This window comes from Mastigoproctus giganteus, chromosome 9 (assembly GCF_048544385.1).
Source record: "Mastigoproctus giganteus isolate SK-2022 chromosome 9, ASM4854438v1, whole genome shotgun sequence".
Lineage (NCBI taxonomy): Eukaryota > Metazoa > Arthropoda > Arachnida > Uropygi > Thelyphonidae > Mastigoproctus > Mastigoproctus giganteus.
The window spans coordinates 59,811,659-59,832,022 of record NC_143583.1 but is presented as its reverse complement, the minus strand read 5'-3'; the positions used below and the strand labels follow the sequence as shown (position 1 = coordinate 59,832,022).

The following is a 20,364-nucleotide window of genomic DNA, read 5'->3' as shown; positions in this document are numbered from 1 at the left end:
TGACTGCACCAGCTGCTACTTTGGAGAGACTGGACGTCGACTCGAGAAACGTCTCTCAGAACATAAAAGGGCGATCTGTTTGGCAGATGTAGAACATTCAGCTATCGCCGAGCATGTCTGGACAACCCGCCACGACATCGACCCACACCGCGATGTCGTGGTTGTGGACAGGTCCCACCATTACCTAAAGTGCACCTGATTGGAATCGTTAAATATAAAATGCTTGGATGCCACTTTGAACAGGAACAGTGGTTGCCAAGTTAACCCCATCACAGAGGCAGTAATTCTATCCATAGACAAACGCTGGCCATGTCACAGCCACAAACATCAACAAACAATTAACCACGCGCCTCACGCACCATCCTGGCAATGCACATCTCTATTCCAACTGCCATTCATGTATTCAATCTGAAGAAGGCTGCCTCCCAGCCGAAAGCTTATTAATTGTAACTCCAGTTTTGCTCTGAGAAACAAAATAAAATTTTTCGTAATGCTATATAAGCTTGCTTTCTTGCATCATATGCCTCTGCTAATGTTAATGCTTTTCATATGGAACAGTGTAAAAAAGGTTTATTGAAATCTAAGTATGATGTTCAAATTATTTTTTCATTTAGTTCCTTTGTTACTTTATCATGGTAACTAACCACAATCAGAGAATATTGTCTCCTTAACAAATCCATGTTGTGACTACTGCATAACTGAATTCCTATATAGATGCTCCTGCATTACTTCTAAATCAGTGTCTCCCTATTTTCCCTGGAACAGAAGTCAAACTTAGAAGTCTGTAATTAGTCACTTCGCCCTTTATTTCCCCTGTGTGAATAGGAGACACATTTGCACCTCTATAATCTGTAAGGACCACTCCTGAATCCAAGGATGCTCTCGTAATTATAGCCAAGGGTTTGCATACCTCTTTTCCTGCTTCTTTCAATATAAATGGTAGATTTTCAGTCCTAGATACCTTATTTAGTTTAGCTTTAACCATATCTCATCAACTCTCTTCTGAGTTACCCAAAATGCTATTCATATCTTGTGGGCAAATATGGTTTATCCCTTTCCTTAACATACGTAAAGAATTCTTTGTTACTTTTATTTTTATAAACATTTCATAATCTGCCTGGACATGACAGGATTTAAGGTTGTTGTGGCCCCCTAAAGCTATAACTTTTAAGAGGGCCCCCCCCAGTGAGTAAATTTTAGGTTTAATAAGGTTTCATGGTCATCAAAGGGTGCATATGAAATGCTACATACATAGTAATACATACAGTTTTATTAACTGTTAAAAAAAAAAAAAGACATCATTTTCATTAATTTTTGTTTAAAAAAATAAAGGCATGCATTGTAAAAACAACCAAAAGTAAATTGTGATAAATTGTTTTTTACGAAAAGTAAAAGCAGAAAGGCAAAACGTCTCTATAATAACAACAATAATTTTCATATTTTTGAATAGTTATGTTCATTATTTATAAATTATTAATTTTTTATTATAATTTTTTTCTATATTGACATGGAGTTCCCTTGTAATGTGAGGCCCTAAGCTGTATCTTGTCTAACCTATGCATAAATCTGGCCCTGTACCTAGAACTTTTAGTGACTTGACTGCAGACTAGTTTATAATTTCTGTAGGTTTCTGTGTCCTCTGATAATTTTTTATAAACATTCCATGCATTATTCTTCTCTGTCACTAGTGTCATCAATCATCAATTCATCTAACATCCACTTAGGTCTAAATCTTGAACAATGTCTCTTAGTCAGTAAAAAAAAAAAAAAGTGGCCTCTCTGAATACTTCCCATTGGGCTTTTACATTTTTTAACATCATTGGTCCATCACTGAAATCACCATTTCAAAAACAAAATCCCATTCCTTTATGCATGATGTAATTATTTCTTCGAATAATTCCCACCTCAATACACTGCCACCCAAAGGTTCCTTTACCTAATGATTCCTAATGCACGATGAATCATTGTTGATAATCAGATCAAGAATATTGCTTTCTCTTGTTGCTTCTCTAATATAATGGTGTAGAAAGCACTCATTCAGAAAATCTAGAAATGTTTTGAAGTGCATTAGCAACCACGAGTTCCACTTACTATCTGGGAAGTCTCTGATTTACTGGCTTATTCTGTTTGTCTGTTTAGTAATTCATTATACTTATACACTGTAATCATATGGCCTTTAACAAATGCCTATTGTTATTTTTGCTTATGTCATATTAAACTGTCACACTAAACTGACTCAACATTATACAGGCCATCCACATCAACTGGGTGCACTACCTTAGATTCTGTTTTTATAACAGAAGGAGAGAGTATAACTTCTCTCCTTCTATCTTGTCTGTCATTTCTCTACATTGTACTCACTGTATTCAAATTCCACTATTCCTGTTTATGAGTGACATCACATTTCCAAAATCTCTGCAAAGTACATTAGATGACTTAACGTTCTTCAGATTCATCAAATTTATTTACTACGCTTAGCAGTAGTGTATAAGCACATATATGTACACCTATGTTTACTCTTAACAACTCTCAGAGTTTTTGTTGTTTAACTGAACCAAAGAGATAATCCTAAACATGCTTGAAATGAAAGCATTTATTCTATTGTGCAATTAAAAAAATTAAAACAGATGATACAATTTTTAAAATTATTTATTACTACTTTTATTTATAATATACATACAATCGGTTTCCAATAAAAGCTGCCATGTCCACTACCTGGCTAAAAGAAGCTTGTGATGAACTATTTTTGCAGCTGACAGTATCTTAATTCCAGTACCACCCCACTGCAACAATCTATATATGAAGTTCACTGAAATTTTATATTTTTAGAATATTAATATTTTATAATAGGGGTGAAAATAAAGCTAAGCTGCAATTAACATCCCAACAAATTGTATTTTTTTTTTTCAGATAAAAGTTTTCAAATTTTTAAAATATAAAACATTTTATTAAAATATTCAAAATATTTTTTACAAATGGTTTAAAATATTTACAATGTTTAAAAATAAATGCTACCCATCCTGTGGTTTTACCAAAAGGATGGGTAGTATTGATTTGTTTAAGGAGTTACACCCTGTATGTACCTGATGAAAAGGTTTTGAATTTCTTTACATATTTAACTTTTCATTATTATATGCAGGATATCACTTTAGACAATGGTCCAAATTTATAAATACAGTGTCTGACTTTCACAGCTAATGGAGTATTCAAATATATTATGTTCATTTATTTCATAAACTCCATAATCTGATAACTTCTTCATTTTTGAAGAAGTTATCATCTGGAAGAATCAATGGCTACTCAGTAAGTGTAAAATATATCAACTAAAATATATCCTTCACAAAATATATCTTGCAAGCTATGAACCTAACCATTGGGAATGGTCCCAATGGTTCACTGGGACCATTCATCTCACCTTTTGAATGTACTGCAGTTCACAGACATTTCTGAGAGTCAAATCCCCAAAAAACAGCAAGGTTTCACTGTTTCATAATATTCCCATATCTTGATGGAGGGTATAAAATAGGAGCAATAGTCCCTAATGTAAACCCTTGTCCAATAAGTTGCAAAAGATCACTGTATAAATGAAGCCAGTGTGTAATAAAAATTATAACTTTTTGTATTGTTTTGCATGAAAGTGACTACCATATTTGTCAGTTTATAAGACACACTTTTTTTCCTTATAAATACCTTAAAAAATCACCCTGCACCTTAGAAGCTGAAAGTGGCAATACAGCACATGCACAAAACCAAGAGTCAACGTATAGTAGTTAACGGATGGAGTTTAGTAGTAAAAGGATGGGACTTAGAGAGTACAGGCATTCTGTCTGTTAATAGACACTGTCTAAAACACTGATGGATCCAATATCTTTCTATTTTAGAAGATTTAAGAAAAGTTTAGTTGGCCTGCCTGCCTAAAATCCACTCATGCACACCTTGTCGATGGTAAACCCATGTTACGTCACTTTGGTAGCAACGAATTTGTAGAGTGGTTCACTTCAAGATGCCTGGTCAGAGTGAAGAGGAAAAGACCAAACCTTCCAGTACATGACAAAACAAATGGCCCTCAGTCTCCAGTGGCTTTCACTCCTCCTCTTAAGGCAGCAAGAAGATCAGAGCGGAAGCAGAGAGTGCTAAGAATCTCTGGGTACGACCAGGCTGCCATGCAAGGGAACTGAACATGGCCTGTTACAATGCAAGATTACTCATCGGTGAAGATAGGATATTAGAGTTGGTTAAGAAATTAGAGAATGTGAATTGGAATATCACTGGTTTGGCTGAAACAAGAAGAAATGAATCACTTAAGTTTTTCAAGTGGAAATCTGCTATACTCCAATGGAAACAGTGAAAAGAGTGAAGGTGGAGTTGGCTTTCTGTTCCATAAAGATTCAAAAAACAACATTTTGTAATTCAAAAGTATATCACCAAGGGTGTCAAAACTGCTTCTCAGGATTTCTAAGAGGTACAAACTAAAGGTTATAATGATTTATGCACCAACATCGAGTCATTATGATGAAAAGGATGAAGAAATTCAGACTTCTAGATGAACAAAAAACTCACTACACCATTATTATGAGGGACTTCAATCCTAAGGTTGGAAAGAGACAAAACAGTTCAGAAATGAAAACTATAGAAATTTTGGAATTGGTGAAAGACTTGTGGAATTTGCAGCATCTCGAGGAATATCAGTAATTAACACTTTTTCCAAGAAAAGGGTGAAAAGAAAGTGGACATGAAAGAGAACAAATGGATTAACAACTAATGAAATTGATTTTATCCAAACTAACAGAAGACAGTAATAGTAATCGTGGCATGTGATGCAAGAAAGCAATCATATGAGCTTACGTAGCAATGAGACTCTGATGAGTATAATAAGAAACTGTACACGGAAATAGAGTGGGCCAGTAAATCAGGTCTTATAATGGGGGATTTTAATTTCCCAGATATTGAACGGAATTTGGGGGCTGGTCGCTCACACACTAGCAAGACTTTTGTGGATTTATTGGATGATTGTTTTCTACATCAGCATGTTCAGCATGCAACTAGAGGGAGCAATACTCTTGATTTGATTATCAGTAGTGATTCTTCATGCATTAAGAATCTGCAGGTAAATGAACCACTAGGTGGCAGTGATCACAGTGTGCTGAAGTGGGATTTACTCAAAGAGGTAACTACCATTAGGGGTAAAGGGAAAGGTTATTGCTTTCGTAAAGGCGACTACGATGGACTGAGACAGTATTTAAATTCTATACAGTGGGACCAATTGATGATGTTACCAACAGCAAATTCAAAATGGGAAGCATTCAAAGAACTTATCTTGGAAGCTACTAGGCTTTACATACCAACTAAGAAATATTGTTCAAGGTTTAGGCCTAAGTGGATGTCAGATGAACTAATGAGACATATGGCAGAGAAGAAAAATGCATGGGATACATACAAATTAACACGTGAAACAGAAGCCTATGATAGATACAAGTTGATCTGTAACCAAGTTACAAAGGAGGTTAGGCAGGCGAAGGCAGATTACGAGAAATCTTTGGCAAGGGATGCAAAGAAAAACAGCAAAGAGTTCTTTAATTATGTAAACTCTAGAAGGAAAGGGATGAATCAGATTGGTCCACTTGATATTGATGGGTCAACTGTTGATGATCCTGCTCAGGTAGCTAACAAACTGAATGAATATTTTGCAGCGACATTCACACGAGGAGTTATTCAGCGAGGGGAATGCCAGAGGTGTATTCAACTCTGGCAGTAAGCTAGAGAATCTTGTAATAACTAAGAGTAAAGTGGAGGAGAAATTGTTGAAGATAAACACAAGAAAGGCACCCGGGGTGGATGGGATCTATCCAGTTATATTAAAGGAGGCAGCAGAGGAAGTAAGCAAACCCTTAGCCATAATTATGAGAGCTTTCTTGGACTCAGGGGAGGTACCCACAGATTGGAGATGTGCAAATGTGACCCCAATTCACAAAGGAGGATCAAAGGCTGGCACAAGTAATTATAGACCTGTGAGTTTAACTTCTGTTCCAGGAAAATTCATGGATGCACTAGTTAAAGAAGCACTGCAGAATCATTTAGACAAGACTTCAGTTATAGCTCGGACACAGCATGGTTTTGTTAAGGGGAAGTCTTGCCTGACCAATTTGATTGGATACTATGATGCAGTCACAAAGGAACTGGATGCAGGCAATAACTTTGATATTAGCATTAGCAGAGGCATTTGATGGAAGAAAGCAAGCTTATGCAGCATCAGCCAAAAAAAAAAAAAAAAAAGAAACCCACTTCCACTTCACCCCTCTGTTCGTTCAAAATACCTGTCCAGCTGAGCCTTAAACTTATTTAGGCTATCAACCTCCACCACAAGGGAAGGGAGTCTGTTCCACCAACCAACCACCCGCTGGGTAAAGGCAAATTTCCGCATGTCTATCCTACATCTGTCTTTCCTCAATTTGAATTTATGCCCTCTCAGGTGATTTTTCTGAGCTAGAGGAAGAATCCCATCAGCATTGAGCATGCTTAAACCATTCAAGGCTTTATACACCTCTATCAGATCACCTCGCTGGTGCCTAGTCTCCAGACACTGTAATTTGCAAAACTTAAGCCTTTCTTTGTAAGAGCACCCCTTTGTTCCATTCACTAATCTTGTTGCCCTTCTCTGTACTCGTTCCAGCAGCTCTACATCTTTCTTGAAATGAGGCCTCCAGACCTGTATACAGTACTCTAGGTGTGGCCTGACCATTGCCTTATACAATGGAATAATCACCTCCTTATCCCTGCTGGAAAAATTCCTGTATATCATTGACAATACTCCATGAGCTACTCTTGCAGCCCGTCTGCACTGCTCAGAGAACTTCATATCTGCCTGCACAACCACCCCCAAGTCCCTTTCATTCTCTACCACTGTCAGTGTAGTACCACAGAGTTGATACGTTGCTCTGGGGTTGCTGTTTCCCATGAGTAGTACTTTACATTTGTCAATGTTAAACTTCATTTGCCACCTCTCAGCCCATCTGCTCAACCTTTCCAGATCCTGTTGCAGCAGCATAGTGTCAGTAGTGTCCTTGACAACCCTGCCAACCTTTGTATCATCTGCAAACTTGGACATTAAGCTTGATATACCATCATCAATATCATTTATAAATACAGAAAACAATAATGGACCCAACACTGAGCCCTGAGGGACTCCACTAATAACATTAGTCCACGATGAGCAGTGTCCATTGATTACCACTCTCTGTCTTCTCCCCCTCAACCACCCCTTTATCCATAGCAGCAATTTGCCTCCAATGTCACACTGCTCCAATTTGTGTAGCAGTCTTCCATGTGCAACAGTATCAAAAGCCTTTCTAAGATCCAAGTATATAATATCAAAGTTATTCCCTGCATCCAGTTCTTTTGTGACTGCATCATAGTATCCAATCAAGTTGGTCAGGCAAGACTTCCCCTTAACAAAACCATGCTGTGTCTGAGCTATAACTGAAGTCTTGTCTAAATGATCCTGCAGTGCTTCTTTAACCAGTGCCTCCATTAATTTTCCTGGAACAGAAGTTAAGCTCACAGGTCTATAATTACTTGTGTCAGCCTTTGATCCTCCTTTGTGAATTGGGGTCACATTTGCACATTTCCAGTCTATGGATACCTCCCCTGAGTCCAAGGAAGCTCTCATAATTATGGCTAAGGGTTTGCTTACTTCCTTTGCTGTCTCCTTTAATATAACTGGATAGATCCCATCCACCCCGGGTGCCTTTCTTGTGTTTATCTTCAACAGTTTCTCCTCCACTTTACTCCCAGTTATTTCAAGATTCTGTAGCTTACTGCTAGAGTTAAATACACCTCTGGCATTCCCCTTGCTGAATAACTCCTCATGTGTGAATGTCGATGCAAAATATTCATTTAGTTTGTTAGCTACCTGAGCAGGATCATCAACAGTTGACCCATCAATATCAAGTGGACCAATCTGATTCATCCCCTTCCTTCTAGAGTTTACATAAGTAAAGAACTCTTTGCTGTTTTTCTTTGCATCCTTTGCCAAAGATTTCTCGTAATCTACCTTCGCCTGCCTAACCTCCTTTGTAACTTGGTTGCATATCAACTTGTATCTATCATAGGCTTCTGTGTCATGTGTTAATTTGTAAGTATCCCATTCATTTTTCTTCTCTGCCATATGCCTCATTAGTTCATCTGACATCCATTTTGGCCTAAACCTTGAACAATATTTCTTAGTTGATATGTAAAGCCTAGTAGCTTCCAAGATAAGTTCTTTGAATGCTTCCCATTTTGAATTTGCTGTTGGTAACATCATCAGTTGGTCCCACTGTATAGAATTCAAATACTGTATCAGTCCATCGTAGTCGCCTTTACGGAAGCAATAACCCTTCCCTTTACCCCTAATGGTAGTTACCTCGTTGAGTAAATCCCACTTCAGCACACTGATCACTGCCACCTAGTGGTTCATTTATCTGCAGATTCCTAATGCATGAAGATTCACTACTGATAATCAAATCAAGAGTATTACTCCCTCTATTTGCCTCCCGAACATGCTGATGTTGAAAACAATCATCCAATAAATCCGCAAAAGATTTGCTAGTGTGCGAGTGACCAGGCCCCAAATTCCAGTCAATATCTGGGAAATTAAAATCCCCCATTATAAGACTCTGATATACTGGACCACTCTATTTCCCTGTACAGTTTCTTATTATACTCATCAGAGTCATTAGGCCTATAGCACACTCCTACTCTCAATTTTGATCTCCCAATGTCACACCAAACTGACTCGACACTGCACTGTCCAGCAATGTCGACTGGCTTGACTTCCTTGGATTTTATGTGTTTCTTAACTAATAGCATAACCCCTCCTCCCTTCCTACCTGTCTATCCTTTCTGTAGATGTTGTACTCCCCAAATTCCAGTTCTGCATTCCTTATATCTGTGTGACACCACGTCTCAGATATCCCAACAATATCTGCCTTTGATGTTTTGAGCAATAACTCAAATTCATCAAATTTATTTACTAAACTCCTGGCATTGGTGCACACGCAAGTATACATGCATTTGTTTCTATTCTTAGCTATCCTAACCCAACCCATGAGTTTACTTGTACCACAATGATTCTCAGCAGTCTCTGAAATATCCTGCATCTTGTTTTTCACGCTTCTGCTCATTCCAATAGAAGCAGTGCAAGAATCCCTTTCACCTCTGCCAGTGGCTACTGTTAATCTACACTGCCTCGATAGCATCAGCAAATATTTTTGCACCCTTTCTATTTAAGTGTATCCCATCCCTGTAGAAGCAGTCTCTCCTTTTAACAAGTACAGACTAGGCTGAAAACAATTCTACCCCTTGAGCCTTGCACAATCTTTCCAGGGCCAAATTGATCGACAAGACTCTCATCATATACTCCCTCCTATCGTGTCTGGGTAGAATTGCAGACACTTTCAAATTCAACCCTAATTCACGGCTTTTTTTCAACAGTGACCTGTACTTGTTAAGTAATTCTGCCGGTCTCCTACTCTTGATATCTTGATATCATTAGTGCTAACGTGTACAACTATATCACCTTTTGTGCCCTTAAAAGATGATATCTGCTCTACAACGTCATCAACCTTTGCTCATGGCAGACATACCCTGGTCTTGTTCCACCTATCCTTTTTACAAAGCATGTTCCCCATTTCCCTGACAATAGAGTCACTAACAACTAGTACTTCCTCTGGGACCAGTGCATTCTGCCTTGGGGGTTGCCGCTGTGTAGCGTGATGACAAAATGCAAGCTCTGACGTTGATGTGGGCAGCTGAGAGCTTGATGGGCTCCTCAATTTAGTTCCTTCAAGGGCATCCATCCTGTCCTTCAAGCTCTCATATAGGCCCATAACAACACTGAGTTGCTGTCTGATTTTGTTACAACTCCTTGCATCGCGCACACACAAAGACATCCTCCATGGCAATATCATGTCCCATACCCGAATGCTCCACAAACATCATGCAAGCAGTGTATTTTAAAAGGCTGTGATTCAGAAGGCAACTGCCACCCTCAGTTCTCCTCCGGGCCACTGCACTTCCATTAGCTTGAGCCTTTTGCTTTGCTGCTCTGGTCTGATTCATGATTTCGATTAATTTCGATACAATTTCAATTTCAGTTCAAAATTATAACCCTAAACTTGTATCCAAACACAGTTATAATGGTATATATATTTTTCAGTGTCAAATATTAATTATCTATGAGTTCCCTTTATATAACTTCCGTATCAGTTATGTATTAATTAATTATGTTACGTTTGTAATCTAAGTCGTTATATGTATTTATTAAAAGTACAATTTAATTGACAATGAAGTTCAACAAGTTTAATAGATTCTACCGATCAACTGACAATATTATAACCTATTGTATGACAAAGGCGGCAAGTTACGAACGGTAAATCTATGGACACTTAAGTATTAATTAACTTTCTAATCTCGCTGTCTAAATTCAGAATAATCTAACGATCCTGACTAGGTCTATAAGCTACTTATAGAAAATAATTTGATGTAATAATTGTCAATAAAGCGGCTAAATATGGCTACAAAACTTCTCGTTCAGCGGAGCTGCAACTTGTAACACGTGGATTTGATACCCTTACCGATACTTTTAGGCAATTACAAGGTCGAGTAAAAAATAAATACACCAGATTAATCAGAAAATCACAAAATAATGCTATACTACTAAATTTAAATCAAAAGTTTTAGAAAAACAATAATTTCAAATCAATAAATAAGAAAAATCCACTTAGCAGCTTTGAACACGTCTGGCTCCTACTAGCCTCGTCAGCAGTTATGCAGAGTTAGTAAGGATTTCAGACTAAAGATGAAGATGGCTAAAACAAAGGTAATGATGAACAACTATGCCGCAGAAAGGGATATAATCATTGAAGGAGCAGTAATTGAAAAGGTGGATTCATGTATTTATCTGGGACAAGTCATTAGCTGTAATACTGATAAATGGATTGAAGTCAAAAGAAGAATACATTTTGGATGGATAGCATTCAGGAAATATAGCCACATACTGAGGAGCAATATCTCAATCTGTATAAAAACATTATGGGAATCCTGTTGTCTCGAAACTTAACTAGACAACTTATGTGATTGAAAAGTTAACTACTATACATTAATACATCTTTCAGTAATTACCAGGCTGTTGTTGGAGTAACAAGTGAATTCTAGTTATGCATTTAAGCCCTAATCAATGGCAGGCGCATCAAGGAAGCAAAATTATACTATTGGATTTAAGCTAAAAATAGTACAATATGCCAAAGAACACAGGAACAGAGCAGCAGAACGAAATTTCGGACTACTGCCCACTGAGAAGATGATTTGTCAATGGAAGAAGCAGGAAGTTTTATTACAAGAAGTTGATAATACAAAGCATAACCTTCATAAAATTTCAACTAAACTGCCAAATTTGGAAGATAGAGTTAGCTTTCTGTTCCATAAAGATATAAAAAACAACATTTTGGAATTCACAAGTACATCACCAAGGGTGTCAAAACTGCTTCTCAGGATTTCTAAGAGGTACAAACTAAAGGTTATAATGATTTATGCCAACATTGAGCCATGATGATGAAAAGGTTGAAGAAATTTAGAGACTTCTAGATGAACAGAAAACTCACTACACCATTATTATGAAGGACTTCAATCCTAAGGTTGGAAAGAGACAAAACAGTTCAGAAATGAAAACTATAGAAATTTTGGAATTGGTGAAGACTTGTGGAATTTGCAGAATCTCAAGGAATGTCAGTAATTAACACTTTTTCCAAGAAAAGGGTGAACAGAAAGTGAACATGAAATAGAACAAATGGATTAACAACTAATGAAATTGATTTTATCCACACTAACAGAAGACAGTAATACTAATAGTAATCATGGCATGTGATGCAAGGAAGCAAGCATATGAACTTATGTAGCATCAGCCAAAAAAAAAAAAAAAAATTCACACAACCATTCCCTCTAGATGTTTGTCCAGTTCCTCCTTAAATTTATTTAGCCTGTCAACTTCCACAACGACAGATGGAAGTTTGTTCCAACAGTTGGAAGATAACTTGTGTAGTTGGATAATGGAACTTAGATCCGACCGGGCTAGCCAGGTGGGTTAAGTGCCTGCCCAGCAACCCAAAGGTCGTGGGTTCGAATCCCGCCTTGGGCTTGGATATCACGATGGTGCCGCACCTCCGGTTAGGGTTGGATTTCATGGCCACGATACACGAAGGAAGCAGGAAAAAACTGGTTCCTTCGTGTATTGCTCACATCATACGAAATAAATAAATAAATAAAATGGAACTTAGAGACATGGGTATTGCAGTGAGTACTAAAATGATAACAGCAGAAGCACTGAAATGAGCAGCTGATATTGGGATACATGACTTTAAAGGAACTGAATCTTGGTGTTATTGCTTCATGAAAAGAAACCGGTTAAGTTTATGCATAAGAACTAGCATAGCCCAGATTACGCCTGCTAAGTACGAACAGAAAAAATTCGATTTTCATAAATTTGTCCTTAATGCTAGAAAACGAAGAAACTACAAACTTAGCGAAATCAGGAATATGGATGAAATTCTGTTGACTTTTGATGTGCCATCCAATAAAACCTTAAATCTGAGGGGGCAAAAATCTATAACTATTAAAACCACTGGACATGAAAATACACTACACTGCAGTTTTAATTTGTTGTACTGATAGGACCAAACTTCTGCCAATGTTCATTTTTAAAAGAAAACTTTACCGAAAGATAAACTGCCAAATGGAATTCATGTACTTGTACAACTGAAGGGATGGATGGATGGATGGATGGATGGATGAAGACTGTATCAAGGATTAGTTTGTAAAAGTTTGGTCCAAGCATTCTGGTGGACTACCTGTGTAAAAATGCACTTAGTATGGGATCAGTTTAGAGTACATAAGACTGAAAGCATCCATTTATTCCAGGTGGCTTAACTTCCCAGTTACAGCCATTAGATGTTAGCATCAACAAGCCATTTAAGAATAACATGCTGGAGCAATGGAATAAATGGACGATAGAGGGGAACCATAATATGGCACCTGCAGGAAGGGTGAAACATCCATCAATAGCACAAGTGTGTAAATGGGTGCTGAATTCATGGTATGATGTTAACACTGAAATTGTGGTCAAGTCGTTTAAAAAATGTGGTATAAGTAATGCAATGAATGGCACTGAAGATCATTTATTGTATGAGAGTGACAGTGATACTAGTGAAGAGGATGATAATAATGATGATCAAGTCAGTAATGAATCTGAAGTTGAATAAATAATACTAAAATAATAAGAGTAATAATCCTATACCTTTCTTTATTGGCTTTTTGGTTTTATTTTCACTGAATTTTAAATTTCCATTGTATTAACAATAAATTTTTTTCTCAAGTTTTTTTTTTTTAAATTTACCATTCCAAAATTAGGATGCATCTTCCATGCTGCAGTGTCTTATAAGCCGACAAATACAGTATTCAAAAGAAAACCTTTCAGTAAAGCAAAAGAATACAGTAGAACTTCAATTATCCATCAGGGTATGAGATCAAGGGGTGCCTCCGTAGCCAGGTGGGAAGGAGCAGCAGTGCGTAGCACACGCTTCTTGATTAGACCGGGGATCGAGCCCGTCACCACCAAATATGGAGGATGCGGAAAGGTCAAGGGAATGACCACCGCATATTCCCTGAGCAATATGGCCTTAGTTGCTAATGCTCCTAAAAACCAAATAACAAACAAACGAGATCAAGAACATGAGGGAAAATCGAACAGATGGATAATAGAATGCATACATTAAAAACATTATACATATAACAGACTGGGTCATCTAACTTGTTTATTTCATTACATAATACATAACCTAATGAAATTTAATTAAACTTTAATTATTATTTATTTTTTACTGGGTCATCAAAAAATCATAGTACAGATATCTACATACATACCTGTTTTTAATATTTTGACTTACATTTGAATTAAATATTTTGAATTAAATTGGTCTAGTAAAAAATTTAAAAGAAAACAATATTACATAAATAAATTTTTTTTTTCTAAAAAATTCAGTCAATTTCTTTTGTTTCATTACCCCTTTTGGGAGGCAATGTTATGAAGCGTAGCATCTGCTTCTTCTTGTACCCTGAACCACTCGACGCACTTTGACAACATAGTTTCAGCTTCACAGTGACTAATTATGTTTGTTGTTCAGCAGCAGCTTATTCTTCTTCTTCAGTTTCAGAATAACCCGAAATTGTCATAACTCTTTGCACAATTTCATCATCGTCTAAAATTTCGCAACATCCATTTTGTCCATATCCAGGCAATCATTTACTTCCTCTATCAAAATATTTTTAAAACCAGGAACATTCAAACATAACTGCAAAATTTCAGTTTCTTTTGGAATGGTTTCTGTATCAGTTGAATATATTTCTGGCCACAACTTATTCTAGCTTCTTTGTATTGTTTGAACTGGAACATCATTCCAGGCATCAGCGACACTGAAAATTGCGTCTTTTATAGTGTAGCTTTTCCAAAACTATCACATCTAATTTATTTTCTGCTGAAACAAGTTTTTGAATGAATATTTTACGATAATGACGTTTCATACTCTCAATCACGCCTTGGTCCATCGGTTGAATGAGAGATGTCATGTTTGTTGGCAGAAAGTGACATGACATTTTGCTATCATTGCTTTTTAAATCACACACGTATGTGAATGGGATTGACTAGGCACATTGTCCAGTAGCATTGCATATTGTGGTAAACCTTTTGATGCCAAATGTGATATGACGTGTGGTACAAATATTTTATAAAATCAATCATGAAATATATCTTGGCTCATCCATGCGTTGTTTTGTGAGAAATATTTAACTGGTAAAGCGTTTAAATTAATATTTTTAAATGATCCAGGCTTTTTTGGTTTTCCTATAACAACCAAAGGCAATTTATGACTACTGCTGGCATTAGACAGCAGTAGTCATAAATTGCTAGTGATGTGATCTTTTTGCATCTTATATCCTGGTGCCATATGTTTAGTCATTGAGGCCAGTGTCTTTTGAGGTAGTGCTCTCCAATTAAGGCCAGTCTCATCAGAGTTGTATGTTTGGTCTTTAACCAAACTTCGATAAGCTATTTGCTTCTGTAGTTTTTCACGATAAACAGAAATTGCTGCACTATCTGTACTTAGCTTCTCATCCTGGATTGCCAACTGTCAAATATCAAGATGAAACTTAAATTTGTCCAACCATCTGATGCTAGCCTTGAATGAAGGATCTCCACCTAGTTTTTTTATTGATTTCAATGGCTTTTTCGATTATTATAGGTCCCAACAATAGAATTCCTTGGCTACATTTTTGAAGAAACCATTGAAACAATGCAGTATCCCATTGTTCATTTTTAGCAAGCTTCATTGTTGTACAACTTTTAATATTACTGTCAGTAGTTTCCATTTTCGACATGTGGTTTTCAATTTTGTCTGCATTGTGCTTTATATCATTTACTGTTGTTCTTCCTATTCCATAAACCGATGCTATACTTCTAGCACTTTCACCTTTTCTTAGACGTTTGACTATTTAAATTTTTTGTGATAATCCCAACACTACTCGTTTACATTTCTCTGTCATTTCAATGGGTTTGCTAAATAAAAATGATTAAAATATGAAACAAGAAGTTAAAGTATAACTGTATACAGTGAGTTATAAACAAAGACTGAGTGACACATGGCACCAATATCACAATGCATTAAGACGTAGTGGGATTAAGTGATGGTTAACAGAGACTGACAGTAAATAGGGTGACAGACAACCAAAGTTCTACTGTACATACTATTTCACATATCATACCAATCGTGAAATATACATCACTACAACATAAAAACAAAATAAGTTATGTCTCTCTCTCTCAGCTACAAGTCAAACAAAAATTGTGTTGAGGGCCAGAAGAATTTCACCAGGTACTGTTTCTGCCTAGCTAGCCTCAGCAATAGCATGAATGCAGATATACATTAAGCAGTGCCTACATATTCAAAACTAGTGCCTATTAGCTTCATTATTTATTGTTTTATATTAAATTTATTTGTTATTTATTATTTTATTATAATTGTTAATACAATTAAAGCCAACTTATCTTCATTAAAGTTTACTTCTGTTAACACTCAGTGGTCTTCTCCAGGTTACTATCCAAAATATACCATTGGTTGTCAGTTTAATTTATTAAGTTATGAATCATATTTCTGTGTGGAATGTGTGGAATGTAGAATACTAGAAACTTCTTAAATTTCTCTGTACACTTCTTATCATAATTTTGCAGTACATAAAAGCCATATGTGAAAGTTTGCAACAGTGGCAAGATGGTGTTATGTCAACCTGCAGTCTTCCCAACTTGACCAAGAGAAAATGGCAATAAGCAATTAACTACTTGCCACCATGTACTCATCCCTTTGCATAGTGTTCAAAAAAACCTCACTATGCACAGATATACTGTGAAATCTTTTAACTGTCACTACAAGAAAGAAGCGAGGAGTTTAGCAAACAGATGTTTCAGTATAGAAAAAAAATATTAGTTTTCATTATTTTTCTTTTGTTGGAAGGATTTTTCTGTGAGTGACTAGTTTCAATAAGAATGTATTGCCATATTTTTATTGCCAGGTTATTAAAGGTTGTTCTTGAAGAGGATTTCATCTTGCACTGTTTATTCATCTTGCAGAATACAATAGGGCTCTCCTCTGGGCCCTCCACTGTTCATATATTTCAATGACCTTGCAACAGTGCTTCAAACTTTCAATGCCAAATGGCAAAAATTTTCTGATGAGCTTAAAGTCTACAAGGTTATTGATTCAATCTCCAATGCTCATACTTTAGAGTCTTGTCTCAAATTCACAACATACCAAACTGAGGAAAGACAATTGTAGAACAGATGTGCAGAAATTTGCCTTTAGCCAGCGGATAATTGATTGGTGGAACAGACTTCCATCTTTTGTTGTGGAAGTTGATAGCCTAAATAAATTTAAGGCTAAGCTGGACGGACATTTGGAACAAATGGGAGGTTTTTTTTTTTTTTTTGCTGATGCTGCATAAGCTTGCTTTCTTGCATCATTTGCCTCTACTAATGCTAATACCAGCTCAGTGAAAACAAAAATAAATACAAGTGCAAGCTATGTCAGTTTTTTCAGATATCAGCTGAAACCTTTAATACTATTGAATTATCATGTTGATTAGGAAGAAGTCGAAGTTGTTGATCCCATCAGAGATTGTGTTACCATATGTCATCTGCATTAATTTGCTCATATAAATAGCATTATTCCAAATGCTACAGAACCTTGCAGGCATAACCAAGTAGCATCTCAATATTTACATAGTAGCACCTTGAAAGCTATGTTTTTTTGTTATTTTTAATCCAACAATAAAGGTAGTTTATACTCCAAGCTACCTTTACTGATGGATTAAAAATAAATTATATAATTAAACTAGAAATTGACAAATATGTCACATAAAAACAAGTACCATTATTCATCATGGAAAGCACAAAGGCCCAAATATTAGCTAGGAAAGATACAACTATAGCTTGTATTAATTCTTTTGAGGTTGCTTTGCTTTGGTGTGTAACTTTTACACCAAAAACAAAAATGTAGAAATTTAAAAAAAATAATTAATTAAAATTAAGTATGTTTGAATTTTAGTATTCCTTCACCACCGTGCCTGTTCCAGTGCTAATTTTCCACACACACCTTTGATTTGTCTGCTGGCTTCACTATTCCAAGATTTCACTGTATGATAGTCGGGAAGCATTTTTTTTTTTTTTTTTGGATAACAAGACTGATGTTATTATTAAAGATATCTGTTCATATTATCCAATATAAGATCAAAATTAAGAATAAAATTTTAGTGTCCCATTCTAAACACTATTTCTTGATTTTTTTCCCCAAAAACTGACTGATGAACATAAAACACCAAGTACCCACTCTTGGATTTTTCTGTCATTCATTGTTGCAATGAATGACAGAAATGTGATATTTTGGAACTTAAAATGGCAGATGCTTCCTGATTAAGGTTCAGGAGGTTCTTTATCTTTCTGTATACTTGGGAGGAAAGTAATGGTTACTCTTGATAGCTCCCTGCTTATATCTAACATATCATTCACATGTTCTGGCATTTACAAGAAACTGATCTCAACAAAGAGAACTGATAGCAGAGTTGAGCAATCACCGGTGCTGCTTGACCTAATACATGTTGACCTAATAATGTTGCCACTTGCATTAGACAATTACTGAACAGGGATCCCACACTAAGAGATAGGACCTCACTTTCTATAGATGATATTTGCAATGATTTAAGTGTATGTTTATCAGGTAGCCTGCTTGTGTTTGAAAACTCTTTATACTGGCAGATCATAATTCTCTGTCTACTTCCATTCAGTTTACCACAGTTTAGCAAGATCAGCTTCTCATCATGTGAATTAGAAACTGATTTGTGCCTGGAAAGTCTGAATTTTGAGCTACTAATTTATTAACAATAAGTCAAAATTGCACAATATTGCACAACTGTCCTAATATATTAATCATGGATACATTCCAGTTTCCATGTGGACAGAAATGTTAAAATTAATAGTCAGGATGCATGTTACTAGGTACAGGTCTCTCCTCTCTCATCCCAGAGGTGCAAAGGTGTATATTTGGAAATAAGGTCATGGTTCCTTTTGAGGAAACTAGAATGAGCCCCTTTATTAAATTTTTGGGAATTATCTGATTACCTTGTTAAAAAAAATTACTTTGATAAAATTTAACAGGCTATTTTAAAGGATGACTCTTAGCTGAAATTAATTAGAACCTCCCTGGCACCATTTTATAGAATGGTGTGAATTGTGAGACATACTCTTAATCTCCTGTTTGTTAGCAGTAAACCGATTATTTCTACTGCTTACATTTCTCACTAACTGGCCTTGTCTAAGCATCTTTTTAGTGTCTTATGCAATTATCATATTGGACATATTTAACTTCTTAGCAGGAAACAATGTTATTTCTAAAGTAAAATATAGTATTCCTCCTAGGTTGTGGAGTATACCATACTGGTTAAATAAGGCAGAGATGTGAGGATTGTGTCCAGGAGTACAATCGGTACAGCCAATTTTGCTCATCCTGCTCTAGCTGAACATTATTGCTTGTAAGCAGCATACTAATCTTCAACCACAATCCATTATTGAAATAACTAACACTACTTATATGATTTTTGACATCGCTCATGGCTGAAAGCACTATATATATATATTTATATATATATACAGGGTTCTCCATGTAAAACCGGCCCACCTCATACTGGTGTGATATTCATTTTTGTTCAAAGAATGAATTTTAGCTAAATCATTTCAGTTTGTATTGCTCAACATACAGTTGGTGTTTGGCACTCATAAGTGACAGGCGTGTGAGAGTATCGTCAAAAATGCCATATTCTGTGCAAGAAAGGATTTTTATAATGGAAGCCTATGTACGTACTGGCTCTTTTAAGGAAACACAGGAATTGTTTTCTGAGAAATTTCCTATTGCTACTATCCCAGCAAGGAGTAGTATTCAGTGCTTACTTGCAAAATGGCAGACAACAGGTTCCACTGTAAATGCACCAAGAAATCGTCTACCCTCTGTTAGGACTCCAGATGTGGTGTTGAACATTCAAAAGAGAATTTTAGCTAGTCCTGGAAAATCTATCAGGAAATTGTTGCAACAAACTGGAGTGAAACGAGCTTCTTGTTTTCGTGTACTTTATAACCTGAAATTGAAGCCCTATCATGTGATATGTGTCCAAGAATTACTCCTACCTGATGCAGCAAAATGTCTGAATTATTGTGATTGGCTCCTTAACAAGATTGCAGATGGCAAACCGACCCACTGCTTTATTTCATGAGTAATGAGGCATGGTTCCATCTTTCTGGTAATGTGAATTCTCATAACACTCGATACTGGTGTGCTGAAAATTCTAACAACTTACATCAGAAACTACTTCACGACAAGAAAATTGGGGTATTCCAGATCCCAAAATAACTCTGCAATGTACTTTTACCATCCCACCTTTCATTTTTGTCAAGCCACCAGTGTCAGTCTTTAGTCAGCTGTTGTTTGGATTGGGTGTGTTATCCGTTGTGTGAGTTTGCACTAATGCATTTTTGTTTGTTATTTCTATTTCGTTTTAGTTATTTTATTATTTTTGAATTTAGTTAATTTTTATTTTTTGTAGGGCTTATTAGACATGGATAGATTTATAATTAAAAAATGTAAGTTAAATGATGACAATGAATCAAGTGTAGCTGGAACTAGTTCTGGTAGTATAGCACATAGTACATTTAGTGTTAGTTCTAAAAACCATTGAAGGCGC

At 36.2% G+C, this 20,364-nt stretch overlaps 1 protein-coding gene across 1 annotated transcript in view; it reads right to left on the bottom strand.

Annotated features, from left to right (window-relative positions):
- Positions 1 to 2,633: 2,633 nt before the first annotated feature.
- The window catches only part of Pdk (pyruvate dehydrogenase kinase), a 218,202-nt gene continuing 200,471 nt past the window's right edge, over positions 2,634 to 20,364 (bottom strand). The window contains exon 12 of the mRNA XM_090381828.1: positions 2,634 to 2,809. Coding sequence (XP_090237954.1) covers positions 2,712 to 2,809 — 98 coding nt within the window. The 3' untranslated portion in view covers positions 2,634 to 2,711. The remainder of the gene's footprint in view (positions 2,810 to 20,364) is intronic.